The sequence below is a fragment of the Oncorhynchus mykiss genome, chromosome 8, assembly GCF_013265735.2.
Source record: "Oncorhynchus mykiss isolate Arlee chromosome 8, USDA_OmykA_1.1, whole genome shotgun sequence".
Taxonomy (NCBI): domain Eukaryota; kingdom Metazoa; phylum Chordata; class Actinopteri; order Salmoniformes; family Salmonidae; genus Oncorhynchus; species Oncorhynchus mykiss.
The window spans coordinates 8,377,915-8,402,071 of NC_048572.1; the positions used below are offsets into that span (position 1 = coordinate 8,377,915).

At 42.9% G+C, this 24,157-nt stretch overlaps 1 protein-coding gene across 2 annotated transcripts; it reads left to right on the top strand.

Annotated features, from left to right (window-relative positions):
• Positions 1-7,535: 7,535 nt before the first annotated feature.
• On the top strand, positions 7,536-15,535 carry LOC110529318 (adenylate kinase 7). 2 transcript variants are annotated; one of them, XM_021611441.2, is made up of 18 exons: positions 7,536-7,675; positions 7,778-7,936; positions 8,317-8,431; positions 9,781-9,875; positions 9,973-10,083; positions 10,168-10,251; positions 10,348-10,436; positions 10,554-10,644; positions 10,781-10,858; positions 11,041-11,190; positions 11,480-11,608; positions 11,855-11,960; positions 12,111-12,239; positions 12,371-12,427; positions 12,554-12,751; positions 12,938-13,464; positions 13,751-13,909; positions 14,975-15,535. In XM_021611441.2, the coding sequence occupies exons 1-18, from the start codon at positions 7,589-7,591 to the stop codon at positions 15,008-15,010; spliced, it is 2,400 nt and encodes a 799-aa protein (XP_021467116.2). In that variant the 5' UTR covers positions 7,536-7,588; the 3' UTR covers positions 15,011-15,535. The 2 variants fall into 2 exon arrangements, with proteins under 2 accessions (XP_021467116.2, XP_036840564.1); XM_036984669.1 differs by having other exon boundaries at positions 7,539-7,675; positions 12,938-13,152.
• The last annotated feature ends 8,622 nt before the right edge of the window (positions 15,536-24,157 follow it).

Sequence of the window (24,157 nt, forward strand, 5' to 3'; positions counted from 1 at the left end):
GTTTTTTCAGAATAGAATCTTGGGCCGGTAAGGTCCAATAGGAATGCGAGGACCCCCCCCACCGTCACCATTTTGGACTGCGGTATTCCATTTGTAGCTGCTGTAGTGTGTGTGTTGGGATGTTGATGTACCCAAAGAGAGTATCTGTAGCCAACCTACTTTAATATGTCTATTCTCAGAATTCACACAAGAAGATAACTGTTTAAAACCAAGGCTTCCTACAACTCTTCTTGTACCTACCTATGTTGGAGACTAATAGCTAGGTTGAATACATATTGAGAAATCTCCTGGTGAATCTCTTCACACAACAACACTACTTCACAACTCTCATTGTTGGAGTCTCTCTTAAGTACAATAGGGTCACATTGTTTTAGAAATGTATCATGACAGTATACATACCTACACCTGTCTAGTCATCTGAATGGGAGAGATGTGAGATGGATAGAAGAATGGCGAGGTGTTGTGTGTTACACTGTGTCCCGTTTCAGACAGTGAATCAACACTATGAGGTATTGGCCTGACCGTGTTCAATCACAATTATGTGAGAGCATTTCTCTGGTTGCGTCCTAAATGGGACCATTCTCCTTATGTAGTGTATTAAATTGGACCAGAGCCCTAGACCCGATTTCCCTAAGACCGTATGGCCCTGGTCCAAAGTAATGCACTCTAGTGAATAGAGTGGCATTGGGATGCAACCACAGTGTAGTCTCACTGGATACCTTGCTGAGGAGAGGCTAGGGGGCTATATTTACTAGATACTGTGCTGAGGAGAGGATAGGGAACATATTTACTAGATACCGTGCTGAGGAGAGGCTAGGGGGCTATATTTACTAGATACCGTGCTGAGGAGAGGCTAGGGGGCTATATTTACTAGATACTGTGCTGAGGAGAGGCTAGGGGCTATATTTAATAGATAACGTGCTGAGGAGAGGATAGGGGCATATTTACTAGATACTGTGCTGAGGAGAGGCTAGGGGGCTATATTTACTAGATACTGTGCTGAGGAGAGGCTAGGGGGCTATATTTACTAGATACCGTGCTGAGGAGAGGCTAGGGGGCTATATTTACTGGATCCCGTGCTGAGGAGAGGCTAGGGGCTATATTTACTGGATCCCGTGCTGAGGAGAGGCTAGGGGCTATATTTACTAGATCCCGTGCTGAGGAGAGGATAGGGGGCTATATTTACTGGATCCCGTGCTGAGGAGAGGCTAGGGGGATAAATGTACTAGATACCGTGCTGTGGAGAGGCTAGGGGCTATATTTACTAGATACCGTGCTGAGGAGAGGCTAGGGGGCTATATTTACTGGATCCTGTGCTGAGGAGAGGATAGGGGGCTATATTTACTGGATCCCGTGCTGAGGAGAGGATAGGGGGCTATATTTACTGGATCCCGTGCTGAGGAGAGGCTAGGGGGATAAATGTACTAGATACCGTGCTGTGGAGAGGCTAGGGGCTATATTTACTAGATACCGTGCTGAGGAGAGGCTAGGGGGCTATATTTACTGGATCCTGTGCTGAGGAGAGGATAGGGGGCTATATTTACTGGATCCCGTGCTGAGGAGAGGCTAGGGGGATAAATGTACTAGATACCGTGCTGTGGAGAGGCTAGGGGCTATATTTACTGGATCCCGTGCTGAGGAGAGGCTAGGGGCTATATTTACTGGATCCCGTGCTGAGGAGAGGCTAGGGGGATAAATGTACTAGATACCGTGCTGTGGAGAGGCTAAGGGGCTATATTTATTGGTGGTCATCACAGCAGTAAGTAGAGAGCCTGTGAACACAACCCTTCAGGATTCCCTGTAGTTGTACTGTAGTCTGGATCTTAATGAGGGAGGAGGAACCATGTAGATGAAGAACAACAGATCACTGTCTGTAGGGAGGGTAGAGGGATGATCTGAACAACAGCTAGGGTCAACGGTTTCCGTTTAAAGTCTAAGAACAAACAAAAAAAACACAATTATAATTTACTTTTGAGAATAAAAACGGTATGAATCACCGTCAGTTTGTTTCCTGTGAAATGTGAAGGCTATTCACCAAAGGATGGCAATAGTGAAAATATGTCTCTGATTCATTCAGCCTTTATGTTCCTCAAAAGTTCCAGCGCTGACATCCATGTTGAATCCTTCCACGACAGACACAGAGGAGACATATCAGACATTAAACCACATTAATTAGACCCTATACGTAGCCAAACTACTTTATTTTTTACATTTTTCATAAATGCATAAAACATTGCATTCTGAGCTAGCAGATAACAGATAAACAACAAAGGAATGATACACAATGAATACCACTCCAATAATGAGGACCACTCCAATAATGAGGACCACTCCAAGAATGAGGACCACTCCAAGAATGAGGACCACTCCATTAATGAGGACCACTCCAATAATGAGGACCACTCCATTAATGTGGACCACTCCAATAATGAGAACCACTCCAAGAATGAGGACCACTCCAATAATGAGGACCACTCCAATAATGAGGACCACTCCATTAATGAGGACCACTCCAATAATGAGGACCACTCCATTAATGAGGACCACTCCAATAATGTGGACCACTCCAATAATGAGGACCACTCCAAGAATGAGGACCACTCCAAGAATGAGGACCACTCCAATAATGAGGACCACTCCAATAATGAGGACCACTCCAATAATGAGGACCACTCCAATAATGAGGACCACAACAATAATGAGGACCACTCCAAGAATGAGGACCACTCCAATAATGAGGACCACTCCAATAATGAGGACCACTCCAATAATGAGGACCACTCCAATAATGAGGACCACTCCATTAATGAGGACCACTCCAATAATGAGGACCACTCCATTAATGAGGACCACTCCAATAATGAGGACTACTCCAATAATGAGGCTAAACAAATACCATAGTCTGTTACCAACGGGGGTGAAAAAGGAAAAGGAAATCACTTTGAATCACCATTGAAAAAAATATCTAAAAAAAAAATGTTTTACTTGTTTCACGGTCAAGTGGCACCAAGCCCAGTGAGAATTGACCAGAATAATCAGAATAGGTCTGAAACAGGGCATCATTTTAAGGGAACTTCTTCCTTATAAGGTAAACACAGGAGATCCAGGATATGTCTGTCTCTGACAGCTGCCTGGCCTGGCCTGCCCTGTTTGTGTGTGTGTGTGTGTGTGTGTGTGTGTGTGTGTGTTTTGGTTTTTAATTTCCTTGTGGGGACAAGAAGTCCTCACAAGGATAGTAAAACGAGGAACATTCGGACAAGTTGGGACATTTCGCCGCTCACCACAAGGAAAAAGGCTATTTTAGGCTTAGGGGTTAGGTTTAGAGTTAGGGCTACAACTATGGTTAGGGTTAGGCATTCGGTTTAGGGGTTTGGGGTTACAGTTAGGGTTAGGCATTAGGTTTAGGGGTTTGGGGTTAAAGTTAGGGCTACAACTATGGTTAGGGTTAGGTTTAGGTTTAGGGGTTTGGGGTTAAAGTTAGGGTTAGGCATTAGGTTTAGGGGTTTGGAGTTAAAGTTAGGGCTACAACTATGGTTAGGGTTAGGTTTAGGTTTAGGGGTTTGGGGTTAAAGTTAGGGTTAGGTTTAGGTTTAGGGAAAATAGGATTTTGAAAGGGAATTGATTGTTTGGTCCCCACAAGGATTGTGTGTGTGTCTGTGTGTGTGTGTGTGTGGCGGGGGGGGGGGGGGGGGGGGGGGGGTGCATGCGTGCGTGCGCATGGCAGCAGTGGTCATCACCATAGGCAGCTGTTCTGTCGACCTCAAATGCTTTTTAGCATTAGCACTCGCATGCGACTCTTTCATACTATTGCTTGTGCCTGTTAACGTTACGACCACGGAAATGTTTGTTAAACAGACCCTGGTAATGGATGAAATGGGCTCATGGGAATATGTGTTGATGTTGCATCTATAATGTGGCGACCCGCACAGTCAGCTGTGTGTTATGTGTTAGGCTATTAGTTGGTTGTGTTGTACTTACCAGTACCCAGTGTTCGCGGGGTCTGACATACCAATCAACCTGCTATCTGCCAATCACGGGAATGCCAAGAATGTTCTGACGCCGGGCTTCCTGGCGGGTTGGCGGAGTGGCGTGGAGGGGGGTTGAGCAGGGGGATGGAGCATTGGAAGTTAAGACTGGGTTTAGCCTTTGTTCACTCTCTTATGTCTGGCCTTCACAAGAGAAGGCCACGGTTGTTTTATAGGGTATCCTTCATCTGTTTGGCGAGGGCCACGTCCAAACAGTAGCCTGTGTAAAGTTGGGTTAATAAACCGTACATTCGTAAACTCAACCATCTGTCTGGACAATTGTTCCTGTATGATCTAGTCAGGTCAATCCAATAAGAACGCTAAAGCTTCATCAGGGCTGTAATGCATTGCCTCAACACGTACATCACAAGAAAGAGGCGAGAGAGAACTTTGTTTTGATGGATGTTCATTTTGGGGGGGGAATTGAAAAAAGTTATAATCAATACAGTTCAAATTTTTACAAATTAGACACGTTGAAATGAAAACGACTTCCTGAAAATGAACACTCAGATTATAGTGATACAGGGGGAGAACTCCCTGTCTACATATTCATCCCTCTCAATATCTACACCACAATTTCGCCCTTAATATAGAGGTGTAATCTAGAGCCTAGCGTGTTGATTATTATTATTATTATTTAAATCAGAGGCTATCCTGCTATCGACAGACTTGTTGAATGATGCAACAGTATGTGACAACAACTGTAATTAATGAGGCAGTCTAGACAGCACAGGCGAGTGCAGGAAGGACTAAACAGAGCAAGTGGTTGGTGGTGGCAGCTCTGTTCCACCCCTTTATGTTAATGTATTCATATATGCAAATGAGCCCTGTGTGTTAATGCAATTGAGGCGCATATCATTATCTTTATTTTAACTCAAAATATTAAGAATATTAAAAAATACCTTATTTCATTAGAATATTTATATTTGAGTGCATTCTAAGAAAAAAAGGGGGAATGTGGCAATAAATTGAATTGCTGAATTCCCACCAAAATCCCTGAACTCCGTACCAGTAAGATGTTTTATGTGCTATAATTCAGTCAATATCTGATGGATTTTAAAAATTATGAAATTCAAAAAGTTTGGAGTATCAGGAGTCCTCCTTTTTCTCCCCAATATTGTGGTATCCAATTGGTAGTTAGGAGAGGTGAAGGTTGGGAGCCATGCGTCCTCCGAAACAGGACCCTGCCAAGAAGCACTGCTTCTTGAGACACTGCTCGCTTAACCCGGAAGCCAGCCGCACCAATGTTTCTGGGGAAACACCAGTCAGCATGCAGGTGCTAGGCCCGCCACAAGGAGTCGCTAGAGCGCAATGGGACAAAAAAATCCCAGCCAGCCAAACCCTCCCCTAAAGCGGACGACACTGGGCCCAATTGTGCACTGCCTCATTGGTCTCCCGGTCATGGCCGGCTGTGACTCATCATGGGCTCGAACCCAGGTTTGTAGTGATCCCTCAAGTCCTGCAATACAGTGCCTTAGACCGCTTCACCACTCCAGAGGCCCCTGCAAATTGATTTGATCAAACAATTGGTCCCCCCAAAAATGCGGCCCTCCATTGAATTTCAAAATCCTGATGTGGCCCTCGAGCCAAAAGGTTTGCAGACCCCTGCTCTATACTCTCTCAAAGACAGGATTCAGATGCAGTTAGACCACTCGTTGAGTAGTGTGTATAGACAGAACTTAGATGCAGTTAGATCACTTGTTGAGTAGTGTGTAAAGACAGGATTTATGTGCAGTTAGATCACTTGTTGAGTAGTGTGTAAAGGCAGGATTCAGATGCAGTTAGATCACTTGTTGAGTAGTGTGTAAAGACAGAATTTAGATGCAGTTAGATCACTTGTTGAGTAGTGTGTAAAGACAGGATTTAGATGCAGTTAGATCCCTTGTTGAGTAGTGTGTAAAGACCGGATTTAGATGCAGTTAGATCCCTTGTTGAGTAGTGTGTAAAGAACGACTAGGTGAATGACAGGAGCATGAAATCATGCAATTTGAAAAGGGTGAAAATAACTTTGACTTACAGTATTCTATTTGAGTTATTTAAGTGTATTGCCTATTTGAATAAGAACTGAAGTCTCAATCGAAATATCTATACAGTTTGCCAGTGGCATCTACTGCCTAATTCTGTCACTCTACCTTGCTATTCTATGCATATGTGTTACAACTTCCTGCCAGGTGCCATGTCTGTAATTATGTTTTATAGCATGCTGTCATTGACAGTCATTCCATTGTGTCGTTGTGTTTTACAATGTGTTGTCATTGACAGTCATTCCATTGTGTCGTTGTGTTTTACAGTGTGCTGAAAGAGAGGCCTGTAGTAGGTAGTTGAGCCGTTTGAAGGCAGATAAGGCCGTGCCAGCAGTTTGTCAGATAGTGTCAGCTCTATAAATATGTGAAGTGCTTTGGAAGTTTCCATGTCAACGCTAACTAACCCTGTTGTTGTCCTGTGCTGCTATAGGTGTGTGGGGGTTGGGGAGGGTGTGTGTGTGTGTTTATGGGTTGCATTGCACATACAGTGTGCTCCAAAAGTATTGGGACAGTGGCACATTTTTCCACAAATTTGTTGGATGCATTTGCTGTTTGTTTTGGTTGTGTTTCAGATTATTAGTTTAGCTCAGTTTTGAGTCTCATAGCAAAGGGTTTGAATACTGTTTTTTTATTTTGAATACATTTGCAAACATTTCTAAAAAAACAGTTTTCACTTGTCATTATAGGGTATTGTGTGTAGATTGATGAGGGAAAAATGCATTTAATCAATTTTTAAAAAAGGCTGTAACGTAACAATGTGGAAAAAGTTAAGGGGTCTGAATACTTTCCGAATGCACTGTAAGTGAATTTGTCCCAATACATTTGGTCCCCTAAAGTGGGGGGACTATTTAGAAAAAGTGCTGTAATTTCTAAACTGTCCACCCGATATGGATGAAAATACCCTCAAATTAAAGCTGAGAGTCTGCACTTCAACCTCATAGTATTATTTCATATCCAAAGTGCTGGAGTACAGAGCCAAAACAACAAGAAATATGTCACTCTCCCAATACTTTTGGAGCTCACTGTATAATAGCCTACAATCACCTGTCCTATTGTGAATTGCATTAATATCAACACTATTCGTAACAAAGTAGTTTAAAAGACTAGTTGCGGTGAGTTTTGGAGGAAGACATACTTTAAATCACCAAACAATCAACACCCTTCCCACAGAGGAAGGTAAAGGATGAAGGCATTTGTCATTCACATGACAGGACACAACAGAGAGTTACTAGGTAGAAGTCATGAGGAGAGTTTTATTACGTGACTGACAAAAATAGCTGGAGAACAAGTGCTATCTTCTGCACAAAACGCCACCAAAATAACCTGTGTAAAAAAAGTTTACATTTATGCATTGCATTTGTTACAATATGAAATTAACATTGAATGATGTATTTTTTTAAATATAATTTACTGGTATCTAAGCAAGACGCTTTTGGTGCTGTCATTGCTCATTGCTCACTTTTGCAAATGCACTTATTTCATTGGCTGAGGTGACGTTAGCAACCCCAAAGCGTCCCTCTTTCCCCAACAACGGCAAACATGTCAAATGAAAAGACGGGAAGTTACCGAACTAAACGAGTTTTCGTCAACAATATTGATACGTATTCCTCTAAATGTATCGCAAAGGTAAAGTAGCAACGATATACGTTTTTGTATCAGAGTTTGATGTGGCGAAATATTACATAATGTAGCTGACAATGTTTACACTTTTTTTGCGACTGTGTATAGTTTCTGTCAACCTGCATGGTTGGCGGCTCCTTGGAGGAGGCAGATGAAGATGGTCCCGCTGAGGATGAGACAGCACTTCAAGATGGGACTTTTCAAATTGTTGGAACTATCTCAAACAACGAAGGGGAAAAACCCAGTTTTGCATTACAATGTTATGCAGTGAGTATAGTTAATAACCAACTATAAACTGGGTGGTTCAAGCCCTGAATGCTGATTGTCTGACAGCCGTGGTATACCACGGGTGACAAGTCATTTATTTTTACTGCTCGTATTACGTTGGTAACCAGTTTACAATAGCAATAATACACCTTAGGGGTTTGTGGTATGTGACCAATATACCACAGCTAAGGGCTGTATCCGCGTTGTGTTGTGCGAACAGCCCTTAGCAGTGGTGTATTGGCCATATACCGAACCCCCTCTTGCCTTATTTCTTAAATATACAATATTGATATAACCACACACTTCATCATTCAGTGCTATGCAATGGCATGCAATTTTCATCTAGGCCTGTCATTGACGTCTGTCCATGTCCATTCCAGTCACAGAAGCGAGATCAGCTGCTGCCAAGCCTATTGGAATGTGATGTGGTGGTTTACAACATCTCAGAACATGCAACAGCAGAGATGATAGATGAGGCAACTTGGGCAATTTCAGGTAGGCTATGGACCAGGCCATCTGTTGGATGAAACCATCATGATAAATTGACTTTTTGTATACAAAATAAACATTTAATTACAGCTCAATTTGAGCAAATTCAGAATTTGCCATTGTGATTAATCTCAGCAATTTCTGCGATGAACTAGATGTGTTCCTTTCTTAACGTCTGTCAGCCATACTCTCAGTCTGTCAGCCCTACTCTCAGACTGTCAGCCCTACTCTCAGTCTGTCAGCCCTACTCTCAGTCTGTCAGCCCTACTCTCAGTCTGTCAGCCCTACTCTCAGACTGACAGCCCTTCTCTCAGACTGACAGCCCTACTCTCAGACTGTCAGCCCTACTCTCAGACTGTCAGCCCTACTCTCAGACTGTCAGCCCTACTCTCAGACTGTCAGCCCTACTCTCAGTCTGTCAGCCCTACTCTCAGTCTGTCAGCCCTACTCTCAGACTGTCAGCCCTACTCTCAAACTGTCAGCCCTACTCTCAGTCTGTCAGCCCTACTCTCAGACTGTCAGCCCTACTCTCAGACTGTCAGCCCTACTCTCAGACTGTCAGCCCTACTCTCAGACTGTCAGCCCTACTCTCAGACTGTCAGCCCTACTCTCAGTCTGTCAGCCCTACTCTCAGTCTGTCAGCCCTACTCTCAGACTGTCAGCCCTACTCTCAGACTGTCAGCCCTACTCTCAGACTGTCAGCCCTACTCTCAGTCTGTCAGCCCTACTCTCAGTCTGTCAGCCCTACTCTCAGACTGTCAGCCCTACTCTCAGACTGTCAGCCCTACTCTCAGACGTCAGCCCTACTCTCAGACTGTCAGCCCTACTCTCAGACTGTCAGCCCTACTCTCAGACTGTCAGCCCTACTCTCAGACTGTCAGCCCTACTCTCAGACTGTCAGCCCTACTCTCAGTCTGTCAGCCCTACTCTCAGACTGTCAGCCCTACTCTCAGACTGTCAGCCCTACTCTCAGACGTCAGCCCTACTCTCAGACTGTCAGCCCTACTCTCAGACTGACAGCCCTACTCTCAGACTATCAGCCCTTCTCTCAGACTGTCAGCCCTACTCTCAGACTGTCAGCCCTACTCTCAGACTGTCAGCCCTACTCTCAGACTGTCAGCCCTACTCTCAGTCTGTCAGCCCTACTCTCAGTCTGTCAGCCCTACTCTCAGTCTGTCAGCCCTACTCTCAGACTGTCAGCCCTACTCTCAGACTGTCAGCCCTACTCTCAGACTGTCAGCCCTACTCTCAGACTGTCAGCCCTGGACCTTTTGAGTTACATTGCAAATACTGCATGGCCAATAGCCGACTGTACCTACGGTAAGACGCTGTCTCCTCTTCCTTTTATGCTGCAGCTCTTCACTCAGATATTGAGAGTTTTGCGTCTCAGAAGATATTCATTCTGATATCATCAGTCATGACCTGGGCAATGAGCAAGCCAGCCGATCCTGTAAGTTTCTATTCAAATCTCGTGTTTCCTAACTACTATATCTATATATGTGTCAATACACTTTTCTGAATATTACTCGTATATTTTCTGTCCTTAGAATGACCCAGAGATTCCTCTGACGGAGGACGACTACAGGAGGAAAAGACATCATCCTAACTTCAAGGAGCACGCCAATGCAGAGAAAATGGTGCTCAAACTGGGCAAAACCGTAAGTATAATGGGTAGGGTTCGGCAATTGTCAACAACAATGTCAACAACAACAAAAACAACAAGTCCTTTGTTTACCATACAGAAAAAGTCCAAGCTGTCCAGTTATGTTGTGGCGGCAGGTGTTCAGTATGGAATGGGAGAAAACCTCCTCCACTACTTCTTCAAGGTACATCTGAACTATATAACGTGAGACATTATTGTTCTATCAAGACATCGATGGATGTTCTCTGTCTCACTCTTTCCTCTGGCTTGACTCCTCAAGACGTCTTGGCTGGGGGAGTTTGCAAAAGTTCCTGTTTTTGGGCCGGGCACAAATATTATCCCTACCATTCATGTCAACGACCTTGCAGGGTTTGTATCCATTCCATTGTCTTGATGTTCAATTATTGCTTATTTAAGGGCACCTGCTAGAGTTTGGGTGGGAAAAAAAAGACTAATTATATGATATTGTCTACTTTTGTCTACAAGGGTAATTCAGAATGTAATCGACCACAAGCCAAAGATACATTATTTCCTCGCTATGGATGATTCCAATAATACTTTTGAGGATATTGTGAAGGTAAATAGGCTAAGCCAGACAGACATCTTGTTGATCATTTCAAGTTGGTAAAATTTTTGCATTTCTTTCTTTCTTTAAATAGATTTGTAGATCTACAAAATGGTTGGTGTATTTTTTTCTGTATCCCCCCTGCTAGATAATAAGCTTTGTGCTCGGTCCAGGGAAGATCAAGAAAGTCCCTAAGGAGGAGGCCTACCTCACCAAAGTTCTGACGGTCTGTCTGTTTTCATCCCTCAGCTCAGGTTTAGGAAAAGCTAATTCAGAAATGACCGTTGTCAGTTGGAGCATATCTTAACTAGCCTGGTCCCAGATCTGTTTGTGTGGTCTTGTTTGACCACGGGAAATTGACAGAACAGCAGTAGATCTGGGTCTGGTCAATTTCACCTTGTTTTCCAGAATGCTGATGTGGATTACCTGAGTGTCAACCTGCGGATAGAGCCAATCTTTCTGAAGGAAACCTTCAACCTTCACTGGGTGTCGGAGGCTGGCATCATTGATAACATCAACCGGGTGGTGGAGGAATACAAACTGTTGAGACTACTACTGGTGAGGGACCAAACCAACTACTGTATGTTTACCTCTTCTGTTCTTAGCTAGGGACTGAATAGATTTTCCCAGCACCAATTTAGAATGTGAACATGTGTATTGTCTCTTATTGGAAGGAAAGCTTCGTTACACAGCAATACATAGAATGAACACCGTGTTTAGGTTTATAGATAGATATATATTATAGATTATAGATAGTGTCATTATATTATTTTATATGATATTATATACTCATATTCAAGCCAAAAATTGTTAAAATATTTATCATGCTCTTTGATTTCCCCATCAGCCCATCAGAATCTGTCTCCTGGGTCCTCCAGCAGTAGGAAAGAGCAGCGTGGCAGAGAAACTGTGTCAACATTACAAACTGCACCACATCAACCTCAAAGAGGTCATTGATGAGAAGATGCAACATCTGGTCAGTAAAAGCAAAGCGATGACACTTGTAAAGCGCTTCATATTTATTCTCTCTTGTAAAATAGGAAATGCCTCCCCCTTGTGGTAGATCCAAAGAAATGCACCCCTTGTTATTTTCTGATATTACAGGTCTCTGTACTATACATGTACACTCTACAGTATCAATAGGTGTGTGAACCATTTTGTAAAACAACATCTTACAATATATTAATCCAGGTATTCATTTGAGTTGTCCATTATATGTCAGGAGGAGGCTGTGAATGGCACTGAGCAGGAGGGAGAGAGTGAGGAGGCGCTCAGTAACGCTCAGGACCAACTGGACTCTCTGAAGGACAGCATGGAGCAAAATGGAGGTACATTAATATTCCACAACACAGCCATGAGTTGTTCCTGAAAGCATGTTTGTAGATTTAATTTAGACTCCGCCCCTCATCTCTATAATTTGTTTGATTTCATATTATGAAGATGCAGTGGTTTCATGAATGTCATCATAATTCTTGCAGGTCGCCTGAGCGACGGGCTTGTGTACCGTATCATGCGTGATAAGCTGAACTCAACGCCTTGCAGGAACCATGGCTTCGTCCTCGACGGCTTCCCCAAGTCCTACGATCAGGCCAAGGAGATCTTCTATGGTATAACATAAATCAAATTAACGTTATTTACAATTAAAGCGTTGATGATATCGTAAAATACTTTTCAAATAAATGATGAAAAAGATAACCTTGTCATCCTGCTTGTTCTCTTAAACACTGATGTTTTCCAGATGAACAGGATGATCCCAGGTCCAAAATGCCTGCCTTCAACAAGAAGATCATTCCTGGTAAGTGATTGTTAATATAACTGAATTGCACAGTATTGCATGTCTATCACTGATCCCCCCCCCCCCCCCCCCCCCCCCCCCCCCCCCCCCCCCCCCCCCCGCCCCCCTCGTCTGTCTCTTCTGCAGAGTTCATTTTCTCCCTGGAGGCATCGGATGACTTTTTAAAGGAGCGGGTGCAGAACCTGCCTGAGAGTGTGGCAGAGAAAATGCGCTACTCTAAAGACGAGTACCTTACCCGGCTGAAGAAGTTTAGAAAGGCCAACGTGGAAGATGAAACGGTTCTGAACTACTTTGACGAGCTGGAGATTCACCCAGAGCACATTGGTAAGGACGAAATAATGTAGATATTGATTTACCAAAAGAGAATCATGCGATAGATAGAATCATTTTGAAACCCTAATATTCAAATGTAGTTATCAGAACCAGTAATTGTAGTAAATAGTGATTTGATTAGAACTCAACGCATTGAAAGGAAGTCTGTCAGTCTTTCATAGTCTGTCTGTCTGTCAGAGGTGAACAATGATCCTGAATACGGTGCTGTGATGGACAAAATCACCAGGCTGGTGGGGCGTCCCAGGAACTACGGACCCACCCCTGAGGAGAGAGAGGAGATGGAGAGGAAGTCCGTAGAGGAGACAGCACAGCGCCTGGTACTGGAGACAGCAGAGTGGAATAGGAGGGAGGCTGAGACCGCTGCCAAGATGGCCACACAGCTCGAGGAGTGGGTAAGAGATGCCAAGATGGCCACACAGCTCGAGGAGTGGGTAAGAGATGCCAAGATGGCCACACAGCTCGAGGAGTGGGTAAGAGATGCCAAGATGGCCACACAGCTCGAGGAGTGGGTAAGAGATGCCAAGATGGCCACACAGCTCGAGGAGTGGGTAAGAGATGCCAAGATGGCCACACAGCTCGAGGAGTGGGTAAGAGATGCCAAGATGGCCACACAGCTCGAGGAGTGGGTAAGAGATGCCAAGATGGCCACACAGCTCGAGGAGTGGGTAAGAGATGCCAAGATGGCCACACAGCTCGAGGAGTGGGTAAGAGATGGGCTGCATCAGAAGTAGTACACTAGAATGGGAATAGGGTGGCATTTCAGGAAACATCTCTCTCACATTACTCATTGAGATTTGATTCCATTTTGGAATCCTTATAAACTCATCTCCACATGGCTTACCCCTATCCAGTCCTCTCAGATCTATAAACTCTTTAAACCCCTCTTTGTATACCATGGAAGAGTGGGCCACCAGCAACGACGTAAACCCTGGAGCTGTAAGTTTCTGTCTAGCTGAGCTGTACATACGTTGTGTGTGTGGGTATCTCTAGAACCGTCACGTGACTGAGGTGAAGAGGCAGGAGCACGAGCTGCTGGAGGCTCGCTCCGCCCCCCTGAGGAACTACCTGATGAATTACGTAATGCCTTCTCTCGCTGAGGGCATGATGGAGTGCTGCAAGGCCAAGCCAGACGACCCGGTAGACTTCCTGGTAATGTTTTTATTTGATTTAAAAAATAAAATAAACTTTATTAATCCCACAAAGAGAAATCAGATTTGTCACCGGCAAGAGACATACAGAAAAAATATACTGTACACACGCATACATCAGAGACCAAATATACTGTACACACGCATACATCAGAGACCAAATATACTGAACACACACATACATCAGAGACCAAATATACTGTACACACGCATACATCAGAGACTAAATATACTGTACACACGCATACATCAGAGACTAAATATACTAAACACACACATACATCAGAGACCAAATATACTGTACACACGCATACATCAGAGACTAAATATACTGTACACACGCATACATCAGAGACCAAATATACTGAACACACGCATACATCAGAGACTAAATATACTAAACACACACATACATCAGAGACCAAATATACTGTACACACGCATACATCAGAGACCAAATATACTGAACACACGCATACATCAGAGACTAAATATACTAAACACACACATACATCAGAGACCAAATATACTGTACACACGCATACATCAGAGACCAAATATACTAAACACACACATACATCAGAGACCAAATATACTGTACACACACATACATCAGAGACTAAATATACTGTACACACGCATACATCAGAGACTAAATATACTGTACACACACATACATCAGAGACCAAATATACTGTACACACACATACATCAGAGACCAAATATACTGTACACACACATACATCAGAGACCAAATATACTGTACACACGCATACATCAGAGACCAGATATACTGTACACACACATACATCAGAGACCAGTAGACGGAGGACTGATGGCTGGTGAAATAAGCAAAACAGATGTCTTCCATAGAAGCAAACAGATTCAATAGAGTAGTAGCCTACTTCTCCTCTTCAATTATATATGTTGCACTTCACCAATAAACGGATGTGAATTGTTGTCAGGTACGGAAGTAGCTAGGCCTACAGTAAAGAAATGTCACGTTTCCAACCGAATTGTCCTTTTTTTTCTCTAAATACTACATTTTTGTGTTTATCTATTTCAGGCTGAATATCTCCTCCGGAATAATTCACAAGATTAGTGTGATGTGGATTAAGACATTCCAAACGTCTATGAGACCTTGTCGACTGGTATTATAAATGTTTTGTCATGACTGTGTTCTGTGTTGATCAAGTCTACCTTGTTTATTTTTCCCCACAAGAAATACAAAAACATATAATGCTCTGTTTGGAGGAATTATTGTAAAGATCATTTTATGAATATAATGATCTTTAACTAAAAAAAAAAAGTGACATGTATATTCTGATTAAATTGTGTGTTAATGCCTCTTCTACACCCACCCTAGCATGAATTGTAATCCAATGACAAAACCCACAGCTGATTGGCACAGCGGCTGAATAGTAAAAACATGCGTGAAAACAGAGCTAGTGATTTTCTGAACAAGAAGTTCAACTGATTAAAAGTCACAACAAGAAAAAAAGCTTACATTTTAAGGCCAGGCATCACAGGCTGACATTTTTGCGTCTTATTCATTTTGCGATTTGTTTGCATTTTGGTCTATTAATATTAGTATTTTCACACAAAAAAATATATAAACATTTCAAAACCGTGATGAAAATATATATTTTCTTTAGCTGATCATAGTCTACCTTCAATTGAATGAATTTTAACCACTTTAAAATGGAATTATATCAATAATTTCTAAGCTCACTACATTGATTTCCCCATCATTTAAAATCACATTTTGATAGAGAATGTTACAAACTGGATTATATTTAGTAACTTACTTTGAAGAGGTGGTGATTGGGTCTAAGTAGGCATTTAGTAGTCTAATTTCAGTGTACTTGTCAGACATTTACCACCAGATTTTTCTCAGCATCAGAAGCATCTGTATTCACCAATGTGTGTGTGTGTGTGGTTATAATCGTGAAGGAGACATTCACATTACATTTTTCTGCAAGAATTTCGTCAAATCTGTATACTTGGACTTTGATTTAGCATTTCCAATATTAGTAGCCATAAGTTCAACATTTGCAAAAGACCCAGTTCTCATAAGTTCATAACTCTCCATATTCTTATAATTTTTGTCCAAAAGGAAAAGGCTTGATGTCGCACAAGGTTAGCAGCAACATTTTGCGACAGATACAGGGTTTCCCGACACTTCCGTAAAGCCCAGCTCATTGGCTATCTAGCTAGCTTTTGTTTGACCCCGATTGGTGCTTATTTGAGAAAGTTACATTCGATCAAGTGAAGACCGCCCGCGTCATTAGCGTGCCATGAAGGCGTATACTACACCCCTAATGATTTAGGGAAGTCTGGTTACGTTCTAGGATCTCTGGGGAATAAATACAAATGTGATTTGACTGGTTGAGGGTTACATTTTCACAGATTCCTTTCTTTGCAAATTGAACGAGTAGAAATACAAAATCGATCGTGCATGCTATATGGACCTTTTTAGGATATGAAAAAGGATTTTATCTAACAAAACAACACTTCATGTTATCTCTGGGACCCTTTGGATGATAAATCAGAGCAAGATTTCAGAATGTAAGTACACATTTAACCTTCAGAGGTGAATTTATCAAACTTATCGAGTTGAAAAGTGTTTTGTTGTTAGGAGCTCTCCTCAAACAATAACATGGCATTTTTCGGAGTAATAGCTACTGTAAATTGGACAGTGCAGTTATATTAACAAGAATTTAATCTGCGATCGTGACACTGTCCCGTTCATGTCACCACACCCCAATAGGGATTTGTTTTATCTTAATTATGTCACAATCAACTTTTACCAGTTGAACGTAGACACACATTTTTTTAGATATTCTTCAATCAATATTTTATACAAACATGCAAATTAGGTGATGTCTCATTATATGTGCATATTTGCATATCGCACAAATCCCTTTTTCTGGATGCTGGATGGTTTCACTCCAGCACCAGACATTAGCAGAGCAGATTAAAATACTAATGACATTTGTTTTTGTTTTTTTTTCATTTTTATTTATTTTCCAAAGAAAATGTTATCTAGAATTATCTAGAATAGAACATTTACAGCATATCAACAATTCCCTCAGGGCAAGTCTAGAGAATATACAGGTTTTCATCAAGGAGCTCTCTGTACTTTTCTCCGTTCACCTTTCCCTCGATCCTGACTAGTCTCCCAGTCCCTGCCACTGAAAACCATCCCCACAGCATGATGCTGCCACCACCATTCTTCACCGTAGGGATGGTGCCAGGTTTCTTACAGACGTGACGTTTGACATTCAGGCCAAAGAGTTCAATCTTGTTTTCATCAGACCAGAGAATCTTGTTTCTCTTGGTCTGAGAGTTCTCTGGTCTGAGAGTCCTTTAGGTGCCAAAAGGCCTGATTGGTGGAGTGTTGCAGAAATGGTTGTCCTTCTGGAAGTTTCTCCCATCTCCACAGAGGAACTGTGGAGCTCAGTCAGAGTGACCATCGGGTTCTTGGTCACCTCCTTGACCAAGGCCCTTCTTCCCTGATTGGTCAGTTTGGCCGGGAGGTCAGCTCTAGCCTTGGTGGTTCCAAACTTCTTCCATTTAAGAATGATGGAGGCCACTGTGTTGTTGGGGACCTTCAATGCTGCAGAAGTGTTTTCGTACACTTCCCCAGATCTGTTCCTCGACACAATCCTGTCTCGGAGCTCTACGGACAATTCCTTCGACCTCATGGCTTGTTTTTTTCTCTGGCATGCACTGTCAACCGTGGGACCTTATATAGACAGACAGGTGTGTGCCTTTCCAAATCATGTCCAATCAATTGAATTTACCACAGGTGGACTCCAATCAAGTTGTAGAAACATCTGAAGGATGATCAATGTAGACAGTACGCACCTGAGTTAAATTTAGATTCTCATAGCAAAGGGTCTGAATACTTATACAAATAATGTGTTTCTGTTTTTTGTCTTTAATACATTTGCAAAAATGTTGTTATCGGTTTGTCATTATGTTTCATTTTTTTAACCAGGCAAGTCAGTTAAGAACAAATTCTTATTTTCAATGACGGCCTAGGAACAGTGGGTTAACTGCCTGTTCAGGGGCAGAACGGCAGATTTGTACCTTGTCAGCTTGGGGGTTTGAACCCGCAACCTTCCGGTTACTAGTCCAACGCTCTAACCACTAGGCTACCCTGGTATTGTGTGTAGATTGTCGGGGAAATTGTTTCATTTAATCCATTTTAGAATTAGGCTATAACGTAACAAAATGTGGAAAAAGTCTAGGGATCTGAACACACAATGCTTTTGTTCCGACCTCAAGATGCAGTTGTTGAGGAGCAATTGCAGAAATTTCCAGTCGACTGCAGTTGAAAGTTCATGACCTTTGATCACATGGTTGTTGTAAAGGTCATGCAGTCCACATGTAGTTGCAAGTCAGACAATTATTGTACCAATATTCAGCGGTGAAAGTAGAATGAATCTCTTCCTGGTACGGGACTTCCTATATACAGTACCAGTCCAAGGTTTGGACACACCGACTCATTCAACGTTTTTTCTTTATTTTTACTATTTTCTACATTGTAGAATAATAGTGAAGACATCAAAACTATGAAATAACACATATGGAATCATGTAGTAACCAAAAAAGTGTTAAACAAATCTAAATATATTTGAGATTCTTCAAAGTAGCCACCCTTTGCCTTGATGACATCTTTGCACACTCTTCCAACAAACTTCACCTGGAATACTTTTCCATCAGTCTTGAAGGAGTTCCCACATATGCTGAGCACTTGCTAGCCAGGGGCACACTCCAACACTTAGACATTAATTTACAAATAAAGTATGTGTGTTTAGGAAGTCCACCAGATCAGAGGCAGTAGGGATGACCGGGGATGTCCTCTTGATAAGTGCGTGAATTGGACCATGTTCCTGTCCTGCTAAGCATTCAAAATGTAACTAATACTTTTGGGTGTCAGGGAAAATGTATGGAGCTAAAAGTATGTTATTTCCTTGAGGAATGTAGTGAAGTAAAAGCTGTCAAAATTATAAATAGTAAAGTAATTTACAGATACCTATCACGTTTCAGGTAAGACCCAAATGCAGACTGTGTTGAAGTAACAATGTTTATTACAGCAACAGGGGCAGGCAAACGACAGGCAGGGATCGATAATCCAGAGTAGTGGCAAGGGCACAGGACGGCATGCAGGGTCAGGTCAGGCAGAGGTCGGTAATCCAGAGTAGGGGCAAAGGCACAGGACGGCGGGCAGGCTCAGGGGCAGACAATGGTCAGGCAGGCAGGCTCAGGCAAAGGTCAAAACCAGGAGAGCGAGAAAAAGAGAGACTGGGGAAAAGCAGGAGCAAAACGCTGGATGGCTTGACAAACAAGACGAACTGGCAACAGACAAACAGAGAAGACAGGTATTAATACCCAGGGGATAATGGGGAAGATGGGCGACCCCTGGAGGGGGGTGGAGACAAGCACAAGGAGAGGTGAAACAGATCAGGAAGTGACAGATACCCCCCAAAACTACTTAAGTAGTACTTTAAAGTATTTTTACTTAAGTACTTTATACCACTATGTGAAAGTTACAGATGCACAAATATCATACCCCTAAAACATGCTAACATTTCTTCATTACAATAACGGGAGGTTAGCCTTTTTGGGGGCATATGATATTTATGCCTCTAACTTTCACTCGTAATTATTCACGATTCGTTCAGGATTTTCCGTAATCTTGGTCGCATCCACATTAATGTAGAAGTGTTTAGAAACATATTATATTCTTATTTACAATAAAAGTGACTCTGAAATGACACAATACATTATTTAATACATTAAATAATCTGAAACACAACCAAAACAAACAGCAGATGCGTCCAACAAATTTGTAGAGTCACAAGCTTGATGTCATTGAGTGCAATGAATATGGGACCAAATACTCAACTTTTTACTCCTTTTGATCCCCTAAAATGGGGGGGACTATGTACAAAAAGTGCTGTAATTTCTAAACGGTTCACCTGATATGGATGACAATACCCTCAAATTAAATCTGACAGTCTGCACTTTAATCTCATAGTCATTATATGATTTCCAATCCAAAGTGCTGGAGTACAGAGCCAAAACCAAACTGTAATTGTCCCAAAACGTTTGGAACTCACAGCCTCCTAACAGTGGTGAATGGAAAGAGAGATCTGTTACACATGACATTTGAAAACACCAAAAAGTATAAAGACATTTGAAAACACCAAAAAGTGTAAAGACAGTTGCTGATTGTCATTAGGCAAGAATTTCTGCGTCCACTTTCGGCCGTGCGTATCTCGGTGTCGGCCACTCAAATTTCAGTGTTCCCTTCGAACCACATCGCTGGGATGCCGTTCCCGACCGAGCCACACACTTTGAAAGGCAGTGACCAAAGTGATGCGCTAGAAAGTGCCCACACACTCCTCAACCAGTTTCCGGGTCATGAAGAAGACAGAATGGAGAATGGAGGAGAGAGGACGGTGGCCCAATGTAACGGTTGTCGGTGGAAGAAGGTGAGGACCAAAGCGCAGCGAGTATTCATATCTTTTAATTAAGTAATAGAACACTGAACAAAACAATAAACAATAAACGGCCAACGAACAGTCCCGTAAGGTGACAAAAAACACTAAACAGGAAAATAACTACCCACAAATCAAGTGGGAAAAACAGGCTACCTAAGTGTGATTCTCAATCAGAGACAACGATTGACAGCTGCCTCTGATTGAGAACCATACCAGGCCAAACACATAGAAAACCAAAACTAGAACTACACATAGAATGCCCACGCCAACTCACGCTCTGACCAACCTAAACAAGAAACATAACAAAGGAACTAAGGTCAGGAAGTGACACCCAATCCCAAATCGACCCCTAGACCCTACGCCCTATTCACTTGTAGAAATCTGAGGTGATTGGACAGGTCTATGTAATAGGGCGAAACTTCCACCCAGCCTATCAGAGGGCAAGTAGGTAATATGTAGGTAAACTATTACCATATTGATTGCACCTGTCACATCCACAAGTGTGTAGGGTCTAGGGCACGGGCTATCAACTACACTGAACAAAAATATAAATGAAACATTAAACAATTTCAAAGATTTTACTGAGTTAAAGTTCTTATAAGGAAATCAGTGAATTCAAATAAATTCATTAGGCCCTAATCTATGGATTTCACATGGCTGGGAATTCAGATATGCATTTGTTGGTCACAGATACACTACATGATCAAAAGTATGTGGACACATGCTCTTTGAAAATGTCATTCCAAAATCATGGGTATTAATATGGAGTTGGTCCCCCCTTTGCTGCTATAACAGCCTCCACTCTTCCAGGAAGGATTTCCACTAGATGGTGGAACATTCCTGTGGGGACTTGCTTCCATTCAGCCACAGGAGCATTAGTGAGGTTGGACACTGATTTTGGGCGATGAGGCCTGACGTTCCAATTCATCTGAAAAGGTGTTTGATGGGGTTGAGGTCAGGGCTCTGTGCAGGCCAGTCAAGTTCTTCCACGCCGATCTCAACAAACCATTTCTGAATGGTCCTCGACTGACGGGATGAGGTCAATATCCTTCCAGGATATGAGGTCAATATCCTTCAATATCCTTCCAGGATACCGGGGCCAGGTTGATTAGAAAGTCCTGTTCGCGGAAGTGTTTTAGGAAGTGTTAGACAGTGATGAGCGGTGGTCGTTTGACCGAGGACCCATAGCGGATGCAGGCAATGAGGCAGTGATCGCTGAGATCCTGATTGAAAACAGCAGAGGTGTATTTGGAGGGCAAGTTGGTCAGGATAATATCTATGAGGGTGCCCATGTTTACGGATTTAGGGTTGTACCTGGTGGTTTCCTTGATAATTTGTGTGAGATTGAGGGCATCTAGCTTAGATTGTAGGACTGCTGGGGTGTTAAGCATATTCCAATTTAGGTCACCTAACAGAACGAACTCTGAAGATTGATGGGGGCAATCAATTCACATATGGTGTCCAGGGCACAGCTGGGAGCTGAGGGGGGTCGGCAACAGTGAGAGACTTATTTCTGGAGAGATACATTTTAAAATTAAAAGCTCGAACTGTTTGGGCATAGACCTGGAAAGTATGACAGAACTTTGCAGGCTTTCTCTGCAGTAAATTGCAACTCCTCTCCAATTTGGCAGTTCTATCTTGACGGAAAATGTTGTAGTTGGGGATGGAAATCGCAGAATTTTTGGTGGTCTTCCTAAGCCAGGATTCAGACACGGCAAGAACATCAGGGTTGGCGGAGTTTGATAAAGCAGTCATTAAAACAAACTTAGGGAGGAGGCTTCTGATGTTAATATGCATGAAACCAAGGCTTTTTCGATTACAGAAGTCAACAAATTAGAGTGCCTGGGAACACGCAAGGCCTGGGTTAGCCTCCACATCACCCGAAGAACAGAGGTGTAGGATGAGGGTACGGCTAAAGGCTTGCAAAACTGGTCGTCTAGTGCGTTGGGGACAGAAAATAAAAGGAGCAGAATTCTGGGCGTGGTAGAATAGATTCAGGGCATAATGTATAGACAGGGGTATGGTGGGGTGCAGGTACAGTGGAGGTAAACCCAGGCATTGAGTGACGATGAGAGAGGTTGCATCTCTGGAGGCACTAGTTAGGCTAGGTGACGTCACCGCATGTGTGGGAGGTGGGACAAAGGAGGAATCTGAGGCATGTTGACTGGGGCTAGGGGCTCCGCAGTAAACTTAAACAATGATAACTATCCTAAACAACAGTATACAAGGCATATTTACATTTGAGAGAGACCTAAAGCGAGGCATAAAGCAATCACAGGTGTTGATTGGGAGAGCTAGTTAAGACAACAACGGGTAAAATGGCGATGAATGGGCAGAGAGGATCAGGTAACTTCACACAGGGCCTGAGTTCGAGGCTGGGGCCGACAGATAAACAAAATAAACCAAATGGAGTACCGTGATTAATAAACAGCCCAGCGGGCATCAGCTACAGTATGTAGCCAGGTGTTCATAGGGTCCAGTGACCAGCAATAGATGAAACAGGGAAGCCGCGGGGTAGTCGTTGCTACGCTAGCATGCGGGAGACACAGTGTTTAGAGTTAGCAGGCCGGGGTAAGTAGAAGCTTCTGCTCCGATGTCCGGCGAAGCCGGTTGAATGCACAGAGGATGGAATTACGTCTGCGGACCAGTCGTGGTGGTACGGCGGGGCGCCGTGTCGATGAAGGGACCAGGCCAGATGGCGGAAGAGGTATTGTAGTTGTGGTAATTTTGTTTGCTAGCCGGGAGATGCGCCTGGCTCAGGGCTAGCTTCGGGGCTCTGTCACTCAGTGGCAGCTAGCTAGCTGTGATGATCAGGAGTAATGGTCCAGGGTTTACGGCAGGAATCCGGCGTTGTAGTGGAGAAAAACAGTCCGAGGCTGGCAGGTATTATTGCTGGCAGGTTTGTTGTCTGTAGTTTATGCCTGCCCATACCATAACCCTCCGCCACCATGGGGCACTCTGTTCACAACGTTAACATCAGCAAATCCCTTGCTCACACAATGCCATACATGTGGTCTGCGGTTGTCAAATTCTCTAAAATGAAGTTTGAGGCAGTTTATGGTAGAAAAATTAACATTAAGTTCTCTTTCAAGAGCTCAGGTGGACATTCCTGCAGCCAGCAGGCCAACATTAAAACATCTGATTTCCTTTTATGTCCAACAATAAATAAATGAAAAATATATTTTGCTTTTTGGGCCAAATCAAACCAAATAGAACCCTGGTCTAGGGGTTGATTTGGGATTTGGCCAGACTTTTGTTGAAACGAGAAATTCCCCTTGTCCTTCAGCAGAGGTGGAACTGTAGCGATAGATAGACGATTCATCTTCATATCTGTGCCATTCGAGCGTGCCCATGCTAAAATTCACTTTTGGCCACTGTGGCCGAAGAGGAAGAGAGGCCCAACTCTGCGGAAAATCTGTCTCCCTCCAGCAGGTTGAGGTTTTTCGTTGTTTTGCCCATCAAGCAAAGAATTTTTGAATGGAGGTCAAATAGTGCGTGTAGAATTTGTTCAACAAAAACATGAATGGCTTATTTGCTACGTGACCGTTTATTTAATCAAATATACATTGTGTAATGCTTAAGTTGTTACGAGTGTACTGATATAAGTAGGACTCGTGACATCCCGGCAACTTTGAGAGAAAAAATAAGTTTATATTAGAGTCTGGAGATGGCTATGCATAGTCATGACATGAGGCTAGAAGCATCGTACAAATCTCGATTGAATTACAGGCGGT